General features: G+C 40.2%; 1 protein-coding gene across 7 annotated transcripts in view; it reads right to left on the reverse strand.

Annotated features, from left to right (window-relative positions):
* Positions 1-12,564, reverse strand: part of RBMS3 (RNA binding motif single stranded interacting protein 3) — a 720,325-nt gene that overhangs the window by 77,693 nt on the left and 630,068 nt on the right. For all 7 annotated transcript variants that reach the window (XM_087770865.1, XM_087770854.1, XM_087770845.1 and 4 more), the window contains one exon: positions 3,117-3,163. In XM_087770865.1, the coding sequence (XP_087626991.1) occupies positions 3,117-3,163 (47 nt within the window). The remainder of the gene's footprint in view (positions 1-3,116; positions 3,164-12,564) is intronic.

Below are 12,564 nucleotides of genomic sequence, written 5' to 3' on the forward strand. Positions count from 1 at the left end.
CAATGCTATGGTACACTACGGGCCGGATTCTCCACTCCATTATACCAGTTTTACGCTGATGTAACTCCACTGGATGCTTAAACAGAGTTACATGGGCATAAAAACAATATAATGAAATGGAGAATCAAGCTTTACAACGTAATAGACTCAGAAGAAAATTATCTATTCCTTTGTGGGGAAAAAATCTTAGCTATTTTTAGTGAAAGCCTCTCTCTCACTCTCTTTTCTTTTATTCCTGCTATAGATTTTCAAGGCAAATACATAGTTATACAGTAATAAAAGTGATAGTACTACACCATGAGCAATGAGAACCCACCTTTTCATCTGGACAATATACAAGAGTCCAAATTCTTCCCTGAGGTTTGGTTATGCCCCAACCCAAAACCTAATACAATCCACACCTCTTAAGGAATTCTGAATTTTAAATACCACCCCATGACACCAGCGGAGACAGGTATGTCTGGATGGCTTCCATCCTCCGTAAAATTCTGTGTGGACTTAGCAACTTGCATGCATCAAAATGCATTTATCAACCCTATAAAGGACTCTAATAGATGTCAGCATATGCAGTCAATCTTTCTTTTTAAGTTTTATTGATAATTCATACCTCACCTGAATCTTCACCTTGGCTTGGGTTTTCCATCTCCAGCCTCAGTTCACTAAGCTCCACGCTACTGAGCATCCAAAGGACTGAGCGACTGATGCTTATCACAGCACATCAACAAGTCCTGAGCTGTGTGCAGGGTCAACGCTCGCTTAACCTGACCGCTGCACCGAACAAGCCTGCTACAAGGAATCAGTCTTTTTTTTACAGACCTTTGGGTAACATTGCTCCATGCAAACTTTAACGGCTTGGTCCACCTTGCTGCCAAAGTATAATGCAGCATTTTACCCACAGGGAGGGTACAGGCACACCATCAACACAAGGGGGCTGAAAGCAGCAGCTTTGTGCTCACTTCCAGACTGTCCGCACTGTGAGGAAGAGCAATGTGTATGCCTAACGCCCCTTCACCGACGATTCGGTTAACCTGTTTTACTTCATAGTGCTTAAGAGCCTTTAACTGTCTTTCACAATGGCCACATACCTGCTGCGGTACCCATGTCTTGTGTCAGCGAGCAACAAATCGCATTTGCACATTTTACAAGCAAAGCATCGAGGTGCTCCCGGACTTAGCTAAAATAAAACCCATGAGCTAGATTTCTATTGTACTTGCAAGCAAAGAGGCTTATAAAAAAGAGTAAAAATTTATAACTCCAGGATATGTAGAGACTATTAAGTGAGTGCCTGGGGAGCTGAAAAGAAACTGTGCAATCAAAGGGTCCTGGTGGTCCTCAGGTGACAGCATTTTAAAGATGCAACCAAAGGATGGAACAGTAGTTGTGTAACTTTTGGTGGACAAATTGATTTTTCCACATAGTAAGAGCTTCTTCTTATGATACTGCATGCAATCAAGATCTCACCATAAGAGCATTCTGAATGAGATGGTTTTGTCCCGATGAAATTGAAAATATTTTGACACTCTAGAAAGAAGAGATATGTCAAAGTGGTAATTAATTGTCACTCTCAGAGAGATATCCAGTGTTGTAGTTTATTTCATGCTTTACAAATAAAAGAACAGTTTAAAAACTGCAGAGCTGAAACTCTCCATTGAGTACTATTTCTTTTCCCAATGATCAGTGACAGCATGTTCAAACAATTGAGTGACCAAACCATCTGAGCAGCCTGAACACCTGAGCAGCGTGGGTACTCTCTGATACAAATAATGTCTGATTCTGAGATAACTTTCATAATTAAAAAAAAAAAAATATATTCTTGAAGTAAAATGATATTAATCTCAAAGGATCATTCAAATTACAGTTTCCAAAACATTCACACAACTGATACGCAGCAATTCCTTTGAAATAAAAGCCAGTTGTCTGGATGAAACACTGGTGGATTATGAACTAGTGACGGTTTTGTTTATAGCCTATAATGTGTTACCAACTGAAAAGTATGACAACAGAGGAGAAAGACTCGTTTGGGAGGTCAGAACAGGGTAACAGAACCAGAGGATTCCGAAATCACAACTATGCAAAAACCCTCTTTTTTCTAAGTTGCTCTGGTTTGGCCACTTCCTCCACAACATGGGAATATCATGAGTCCTACAAAGCTACTGCTTGTAAAGGGCAATTAAGCAAAATATACTAACTATTATTGATTTTTTTTAAAAAACTACTGGGAATGTTAGTGTTTTCCTAAATGCTTCAAGGAGCAGTGCCCTAACAAATATTTAACAAATAAACCAATTCTCGCCTATATCAATACATTCTCTCCTTCGGCTGGAGAATGCAGATGAGAATATGCATGGAATTCGATAATCATATCAAACATCTCTCTGATCAAAGAGTGACTGTCAAAGAGTTCAGGGCCGAACCTCCTGCTTCTCTTCAAACTGTTGTTAACCTCTCTGAAAGGACAGCTAGATTTCAAGGCTCTGTTTTTCTAGCTCATGAAATAATTGGAAATATAATCATGCAGGTAAATAATACGATGATGTAGCTTCTCTGCTAAATTTGAAAAAAAAGTTACAATTCTTTGTGTTGGCAAACCATAGTTGAGAAATGAAGAAGAGTGTTGCTCAGAATTTTACCCCTAAATCCCATCTGCTTACACGCTAATTTAAGGCTTTCTCTCTATTAGGCATTTCTAGTCAGACAATGCTATGGAAGCCAGCCAGCCTGTAGAGAGAACCCCACATGAAGTAACAGCTCTATTATCCAAAATATGCTGGAATCTTCAATGATTATTTTAACAAAAGCAACGTCAGTAAAGGGAAACTTTACTAGTTTCCATTTCATAACAGAGCGAGCTTAGAAAAACATTCATCAGCATTTGCCAAATAGAGATGGAAAATATTAGGAAAAACAACTTCCCATTCAAATGGATATTACAAACAAGAGGGCATAAAAACAAAAGGGAAACTAAAAGAAGAACTTGACAATACAGCATTACATGCTTCAGACAAAATACGACTGAGTGAATTTGCTTCTGAGTAAGTTTCACCACAGAAAGAGAAAACAGAAGATGGCATTCAAACTAATTTTTAAAAAAGCATAAGAAAACGTGCATTCCTTACCCATTCTGTATAGCAGCTGTTGGATCATAAGTCAAAGCCATGCCAGCCTGCACATAGTTAGGGAAGAAAAACAGATTTTTACTATTACTGCAGAAAAAAAAAGACAAAAAAAAGACGTTAAACATATTCTAAGCCAATATGAATAAAAACTGAATGCAACTTAAATGGAAATCTGAATTCTCCAGGGAAGCTCAGATGGCCCAAAGCAGCACAGACAGATTGGCTACCTCCTCTGCCTGAGAGATCTCAGAGAAACAGATTTGATCAGTATGTTGGTTGTCATCTCTCCATAACATTTAGGCCAAACAGTGTTTTTGTTGCACCAGTAGCAGTTAATAACTCCACTGAGATCAATGCATTTACATCCGATTGCATGCTGTAAAGACAGGGCCAAATCCTGCTGTTGCCTGTGAGACAGGTAGCTGGTAAATATTCTAAAGCCAGCTTCACGAGAGCTTCTCATGAAGGAGTCTCATCATTCCTACAAAGGCCACACCCTGCATGACCCCAGTCTACCTTTTCCTTGGGCTGTCACTCCTATTTACAGTTAATTCATTACCATAAGACAAGAAACAAAAAGTGGGCTGTGAAGCAGAAAAGTCCAAACAAAAAAAAACAAAAGAAGTGCTCGAGCTTCTAAACAGGGCTTTTAAAATACTCCAGAAATCTGGACAGCAAAAGAATTTTTTACTGGGCTACACAGAGCCTTTCAACTGCTGTTCACCACCAAGCAGATGTCGACCTGTGCGAAAGGATTTGGCAGTGTCAAAACAGCGTCCAGTTAACAACCGTCACCGCCGCCACCATTAGCAGACATGCCCACAGGTACCGCGGGAAAGGCAGGGAGAGAGCAGGACTGGAGACTGAATTTCCCGCTCCACCTTATGCTCCAAGACGGCAGTTGGGGCTGTGTGGGAAGGACCAGCTTTTTCCCCAGCATCCAGTTTAAGATATTGGGCTGATAATCTCTCCTCCCACACACTGCATTTGCTTTGACTGTTTGTCTTCCCTATTATTTTTTTCCTCCCTTCATGAAATACTTTCCAATATAAGACACTACCAGGAGACAGGCAGATGCTTTCCTTTGTGCAGGGGTAGGAGGAGAGAGGAGAGGGCCTGCGTTACTCAAGATGCTCCTCTCCCTTTGGGAGAAGCTGAAAAATGGCCATGGCACCCTCCCACCCCAAGGCACTGCATTTCTCTCCACTTGTCATATGGACCATATGCTCACTGCCTGAGACAGGAGACAGAAGCGTTTGCTTCAAGGACAGGTGCTTTACTAACTCTGCAGCAGGGTCCACGCTCCTGGTGGGAGCTTTTAATGCCTCTGGACCCATCTACCAAAGTACTTTCGAATAATGGCATCTGCCCCCTTCCAGATGGCTGCTCAGACAGGTCAGGAAAGCGTTCGGGCTTGGCTGGCTCCCATGCAGGCAGGTGAGCAGCCAGGGTGCTCTGGTGATGAGCAGGCAGAGAGCAGGCAGCACTCCTGGAAGAGCCAGGTTAGCCTGGCAGCTGCACATCGGTCTAAGAGGAGATGGTCCAGGTTTCCAGAGGCCAAAAATAATTTCTGATCTGAAAGCATAGGCTTCACGCTACCTTTTGTAGCCAAAAAAATGTTCGTGTCATTATTAAATTTGTATATTTTTCTCATTATTCTTTTAAGCAGCTGCTAGGGCAAATGCTTTGCTTATGGAAAATGCCATTGTTTTAAGAAAATACGTACCATCTCCAAAGCAAAGGATAATTCAGGAGACTAAGGCCAAGAATGCATGGCTATTTTTTTAAAATGCATTCATTTCATACAACGAAAAATAAAAATGGCTATTTCTGCATGTTTAGAATGTCAAAGAACCAATTTAGTGTGACCCCAACCACTGCTAATTTTAATGTAAAAAATAAGTTAGCTTAGAAAATCAGAAGGGATGATCTACTTGTTTGTATATTCTTATGCCTTATACATTCTCAGCATATTATATTGTTTGGTAAGGCTGCATTAATTACTAATGGAAATATATACCGTTCATCCCAAAAGAGAGCTAATAAAACTTTAATATCATAACCATTTTTTGTCTGCAATACATTTTAGAGAAAAAAATCCTCTCTTATTTTCCTTTCTCTTTTCAACACTTGTAAAATTTGTTATTGCTCTCTTTTTATATTCCTGCACTGGTAAAGACAACTTAAATAGTATGTACAAGCCCTAGAGGGACAGAAAAATTAGTTCTAACAATTTTTTAAAAAACTTAAAAATAACTTAAGATATTCTCTATAAATCAAGGTGTTGACATTTTAACATCTCATCACGCATCTACTCAAGACTAAGAAAAAAACCCCTTATAATCCCTTGGGAAATGAGAGATCCAAGCTTTCTAAATAAGGGAGTTTCTAGATCTAATGGTCCTTAAGAGTTGTCTGGAAGAGAGCCCACTATATACCACAGCTCGCATTAGTGTGACCTGGGGACAAAGTGGCAACAAGGGAGGGAGGGCTCTTATTTTAGTTTCTCTGACATAAGTAAGTATGAGGGTGCAGAAAGGATAAATTGCAGCAGCGCTTTCACTGGAGCCCTAACAACGCTCAGTGTCCAGACCAGACCTGCAAACACATGTTTACGCCACTTTCAGTTGATATTAGAGCACACGGTCGTGCACAGACCCTCAGCTTGCCCTCCAATGCCATCACAGCCCAGACCTGCGTGTGGCTGTGTGCAGACAAACTGCACATACTCCACTCTCTATATATTAGCACCATGTCCATTATATATTAGTGGTACTAGGAACAAGGGACACTGTTGTGGGCCTGGCGAGTACAAAATATGAAAGGCTAGACACTCATTGCCTTATCCATGCTCCGTATCCATACTGCATGGTGACAGATTACCAGAATCTGTTCAAGTACTTCAGCAGTGACCACTATAAATATCACTATCACATTTGCCGGTAAATGAAAGTTTCACATAAGACAAATACGACACAGCGTGTGGCAATATGTGCATATGGTACACCACCTACAGTTTGCCCAGTAATATTGCTAATATCCTCCATTGCTGAATGGCCTTAAACAGCTGCTATTTCAAATAGCTGCTAACAGAGGACTATTTACTTCTTTCTCATCAAGTTGTGTAATTCCTCCCTACAAAAATATGCTGGCTGGAAGCCCGGGAGAGGCAAGAGTTAGCCTGGACCAGTGAAAGATTTATGGTCTGAAGCATCCTCATTCATCAGGAATAAAAACTGATGAGCAATAATAACTTACTGGAAAATTGTCTGCACTTTCCTCCATAGCACACAAACAGGAATTCCAAAAATACCAAATACAGAATATTAGGGTTGGCCTCAGACTTCCATGTGATAGAGGTCCAGCTTATTCTGTCAAAAACAGCACTGAATATAGTTGTCACTGTGCTTAATACAGTATTAACTATACCGAGGCACTGGCTGATGCCTCTGTAGCAGTCCTCAGTTGTGCTGAAGAGTATTTTCTTCCAGGTCTTTTCATCCACTGTTTTGCTCATGTTTCAGTGGAAGGACAGGGTCTTATTCCTTCTTCTGATAGTGACACTTCCTGGTGAAATGCCACCTGAGAGAGTGGCACTGATGATGGAACGTCACTTTAGGAAACTATTTGTCAGATAAATCTTCTATGAAGGAACAACTGAACCACAGAATTTTTATGCCGCTCAGCCAGATAATGGCCACATACTCAGCTACTGAATGAAAATCCTGCACCTCAACATTTCAACATGCAATTCCTTAAAGCAATCAAAAAAAGGGATATCTGCTATCAGACCCACACATGATAATAAATAAAGACCATTCTCAATGATTACTTGACTGGTGTGTTCAGAATGTCACAAGTGTCACAGAAATAAATCCATCTCATTTAAAATACTGATTTTTTAAGAAGACTATTTAAGCCATGTGTTTACTTATCACTTATTTTTACCAAAGTGTCTGAACTTAAGACAAAGGAATGAAGATTTTTGCTATTTTGTTGCTGCTGTTTTCTCATTATTGACATCAGTGAACAAAGAGATTCTAATAACAAGAGACCCAGTCTGCACCTTTCTTTAAATTTAAGCTCTTTCCTTCAATAAAGTGCAGGAAATAACAGAAAGCCTCTGGAAGGCAAGGGTTCTCCCAGGAAGTTTGAAGGCCTTTGTTCAACACTCTATTGTGAAAAATTTTCCATGGGCAAAGACAAGGTGTTCTGTTTCTGTTGTTTTCCCTTTCTTTGTTATGATTTGAACATAAATGAGCACATTTGCCTCATTAAAAAGACTCTTAGACCATCACATTTGCATTGCTTATGTAAATTGGATCTGTAAATCTCTCAAAGAAATGATTAAGTTGTGGAGTGATTATTTAAAAAATGATCACATCTTCAATATCACGTGAAATAAGGTGGGTTTATTATTTCTCTTCCAAATCTCTCTGAACTCTCACAAGAACAACCTTTATCAGCCCAGTACCTGTCTTCCAGCACACAGAAGTATCCATAAATGACCAAATTTTAGGTTGCATGATATCTTCTTTGCTGCTGGGAAGCTGCTTCCATAAACAACTTTACCAACATATCATCACCTACTCTCAGTGTATGCCTCTTTTCCTCACTGTGTGCAAAAATTCACCGCAATATTGACCTACTAGAGATGTCCCACGCCTCTTCCTCAGAGGTGAATCTTCCACATATCTCCTCAAACCTGCTCTGGCCAGCCTACGCCTAGTGCTGGAGCACCTGCGCAAAGCAAGGCTGCTGTCGCCACAGGATTTCTTATTGTGGAGGAGGCCACAGTCCCCCTGGAAAAATGTTGTAAAAGCCTACAAACTAAAAAGGGGTGAAATCCACTGATGTGGTGGGTTTTCCAAGCAGGAGGCTCCCTGGGTTTCTCCTCCTTAAGGTGACATTTGGAAAAATAAGGTTGTACCCTAGGACTCAAGGGATTTCTGCCATGAACCAATGTGGGAGTTAGACCAGAAGATAAGTCTCTCTTCCCCATCTCCTCTGACTCATCCCCTCATCCTTGCAGGATGGAGGACTGCCGTCCCAAGGGAATGGGTGTGCTCTTGGCTGCTACAGTGGAATCAATTGAAATTTCAACACCGAAATTCCTGTACTTGTTTTGTTACTACTGCTAATATCTGCCAGGCAACGCAGCACAAGGATCTCTTGTGCCCTGGCGGCAGATACTCTGACTGAAACACTTTGAAGATAGAAGAGAGAGGAGGGGGAAGAAACCAACAACCCAAATGAGATTCGTTTAGAACACTGATTTAATAAAATAAGCTCAGTCAGCAGTAAAGTTAACTTGGCAGAGATCCTTCCTTTGCTTAAACAGTTCTGTCAGAAACATTCCACATTATTAGAAATATTTCTGAATTTAATTCTGAATAAAAAACACCTTTCTTTTTTTAGAGAAAGAGAAATCTAGAATGTAAATGTGACACTTCTTAAATATATAGATGCATATGAAAGAAATGGAGCATTTCCCAGTGATGTGTGCTCCTTAAGCAGCTGCAAGTTCTGAGGAAAAAAGTGGTCGTGAAGAGAAAAATATATCATATTGAGGTCAAACTTGGGAAGTGATTCATAAACCTCAGAAGGTCAGAGGTTGAGCTGATAAACACAATGACAAGTTCAGATATCCAAATGAATGGCAAGAAACCCTTTTTGCCCTAGAGAACTGGACTAGAATCTAAACTACACAGCTCCTGTTCTCTGTGTTGAGTCACTTTGTTTCCACTTCAATTTATCTGATGAGTTAAAAGCTAAATGCTCAAGTTTACAAAAGTCAAAAAGAAAAAAAAAAAGAAGATAATATCCTCCTCATAGAGACATATATAATACAGTATAATTATTCTGTTTCCACAGTCAACTGATGTATTTAACCTTCCCATCTTCAAGTCTATGAACCATCTGCTTTTGGGGATCGGGCACACCTGTCTGATCCAGTGTTAAATCAGCTGTGGATTACAGTCACATCTGCACACTAGATGTGTGTGTTACAGTGAGTTGGGAAGACTTCCAGGGATGGCTTGCAGCACTACAGAAAATGACAGCCCACCAAATATCTGTCGGGGATACAGCAGAGTGCAGAAAAAGATACGTCCTTTTCCCCTGTCTCCAATATCTGTTTATTCTGTGTAAGAAACACTATTGCAGCAGCAGAATTCGGAGGAAAACTCAACTGCAAGAAAATTTTTGGGGCAAATGGCATGACATGGACAGGCTGGACTGATGGGCCAGGGCCAACTGTATGAGGTTCAATAAGGCTAAGTGCCGGGTCCTGCACTTCGGTCACAACAACTCCATGCAATGCTACAGACTACAGGGAGGAGTGGCTGGAGAGCTGCCTGGTGGAAAAGGACCTGGGGGTGTTGGCTGACAGCCGCCTGAACATGAGCCAGCAGTGTGCTCAGGTGGCCAAGAGGGCCAATGGCATCCTGGCCTGTATCAAGAACAGTGTGGCCAGCAGGACCAGGGAGGTGATAGTGCCCCTGTACTCGGCACTGGTGAGGCCACACCTCGAGTACTGTGTTCAGTTTTGGGCCCCTCACTCCAAGAAGGACATCGAGGTGCTGGAGCGTGTCCAGAGAAGGGCAACGAAGTTGGTGAAGGGTCTAGAGCACAAGTCCTCTAAGGAGCGGCTGAAGGAACTGGGGTTGTTTAGCCTGGAGAAGAGGAGGCTGAGGGGAGACCTCATTGCTCTCTACAACTACCTGAAAGGAGGTTGTAGCGAGGTGGGGGTCGGTCTCTTCTCCCTAGTAACAAGCAATAGAACGAGAGGAAACGGCCTCAAGCTGTGCCAGGGGAGGTTTAGGTTAGATATTAGGAAAAACTTCTTCACTGAGAGGGTGGTCAAGCATTGGAACAGGCTGCCCAGGGAAGTGGTTGAGTCTCCATCCCTGGAGGTATTTAAAGAACGGATAGATACGGTGCTTGAAGACATGGACTTGGCAGTGATAGGTTGACGGCTGGACTCGATGATCTTAAAGGTCTTTTCCAACCTTGACGATTCTATGATTCTATGACATTTTTCACCACAGAAGGAAATCCAAAGCCAAAATGAAAACTAAGAAAACTAATCTCAGAGAGTCCTGATTCTGCTTTAACCAAACCATGGCTCTTATTATGAGTAAAAGTGATCCCTTTTAAAATCCTGATTTCAGGTACAGTGGTTTCATATAGGTCATTATTTTAAAATATTTTTATCTGCTTTAGAAGCTCAAAATCCAACCATTTAAACTGGGCTTTGGTATTTGTGCCACTTAGGGACCTTTTCAAAACATTGCCCACAATGACAGTGTCTTGTGTCATGAAGAATTTTTAACTCGTTGCTCTGTATCTTTTCACTTATTTGCCAGTTACCATTTGCCTTTCTACTTTCTCCCTCTGTATAGGCTTCTCTTCAGGTTCAGTGCCTCTCATTGCTAAACTAAGCTTTTGCTGAAAATAAGCATGCAAAATACTGACCAATGTCTAACTTACATGCACGCTAAATATATAGTAAATGTCTTTGTGCATGGTTTGCATATGAGGGTACTACTGCATATCTGGAAAGGCCTGGAAATTGTCTCCCACAGAAAAGGAAAAATTATTTGTCTAGGTATAAACCACATCAGCCCTAGACACTGAGGGTTATGGAACACAACTAAGTTGTACCTATCTCCTTAGAAGTATAAAAAGAAATCTATGTCTGAGTTATAAATGGGCCTGGAACAGACCTACTAATCATTTCTAAATGCCTGCTGCTGGTAAAGAAGGGACGCCTGGCACCGAGGATCAACTGCTTCAGCCCTTCACTGGTACTGACTTTAGAAAAAAATCAGGAAGTCTCTCAAATTACCTATTGTATGTTTTTCTCTCTAAATTACTGTTTATATTAGACAAAATTGTAATGAGTAGCAGATAAAAAGAGAAACTGTTAACAAAAGCAACATTCCCAAACTACTAGGTCATCTTATTTTTTTAAGAAAGAATTAAAAACATGTTTAATTCTTTAGACATTTCACCAACTGATCTTGAAAGAAAACAAAAGAGAAGGGGGGAAAGGAGGAAGAGAGTGAAGGGGAGGAAATGGAGGCTAACCTCTTGGCTATTGAGAAACAAAAATGTAACCCAGATTACAGAAGCAAGAAAGCCATCAATAGAAGAATTACTGGTGGCGATTATTAAATATCATTATAGACCTCAGACCAAATTCAATGACAAGGGGGTTGCATTCAACAGTGCATGTTGCTGTTGTGATATATGCACCAATACTGTAATGGTGATATTTTCTTGCAAGAAAGACAACGCAAATATTTAAATGTTCTAAATTTTACAGAAACTTGCAAATGAAGTATCAAAGGTTTCAAAATATTGTGACTGTAAAAAAAACCTTAATCAGTTTGGGCTGACCAGATATAGAAAGGCTACCATTTCCAGAGCTGTTCTTTCTAGAAGAATGTAAACAGTAATAAACTTCGGGCTGATGCAAAGCATTTCTTTTGTTTTCCATTTATGTGAGATTTCTCCCTTTCTACCAGATAAATTTCAAATAAACCCCCTCTTAAATACACATCTCAAAAGATTTTATTTCTGAATAACCAAAACAAAGTTTCAGTAAATCTGCAATAAAAGATTATGTTGTAAAATTTAAGTTGCAGTTTTTAATCCAATCTAATCTCAATTTGTAACTACTTTTGACTCCCCAGATGCATTTTCAGCTAATGAACATTTTTTGGAGAAATGTCACCCACCTCTACACTTGTCAATCGCAATTTGGAGGTAAATTAAATCAAATATTTTACAGACAGAAATTGAATATGATTACCCTCTATCACCATCTCAACACGATCTTGTCAGGCAAAGTTTCAAAACAGAGTGCTGAATTAAACCAGTGTGACTCAGAAAAAACTATCTTGAAATAAAAAAAATTAAACTAATAACTCAGTTATTAGGTCAGAATTTCACTGCAAAGATTTCCAACATTTGCAGGTTTCACTGTACATTAATTGCACCTGTATGTTAGATGCCTAATTTGACAGTCTTTTACAAAGCCATCAGCAATCTAAGCTCTTGGCCCCTTAGTCCAGAACTGGTCAGCCATCACAAATCCTGAGTCAAAATGCCTCAGTAAATCTCCTGAGTATTTCCTGAGGCTTCAGACAAGAGTGGAAGGGTAAGGACGAGAAAGTGCTATTCAAGGTCAGGCATTATTCCCTGGTTACAATTGGCCAAGTAACCAAGTACCAAAAAAACCCCCTGAAAAGCCCTAGAGGAATTCACTGTATTCCTAAAGACCTGACTTTAAAAGGTAAGCCAATTTAACAGTCAACTAAAGTACTTCTATATGGTTATGAAGCAATCTGCAAAAATGGATGATAGGAGTAAGATTTTCTATTACATTCTGCAGTATGGCCTGAAAACTTTACCAAAAAAAGTAATCGTCTCTTATAAAATT

This window comes from Nipponia nippon, unplaced genomic scaffold, assembly GCF_047370975.1.
Source record: "Nipponia nippon isolate SJK-2023a ecotype South Korea unplaced genomic scaffold, ASM4737097v1 scaffold_1, whole genome shotgun sequence".
Taxonomy (NCBI): Eukaryota; Metazoa; Chordata; class Aves; order Pelecaniformes; family Threskiornithidae; genus Nipponia; species Nipponia nippon.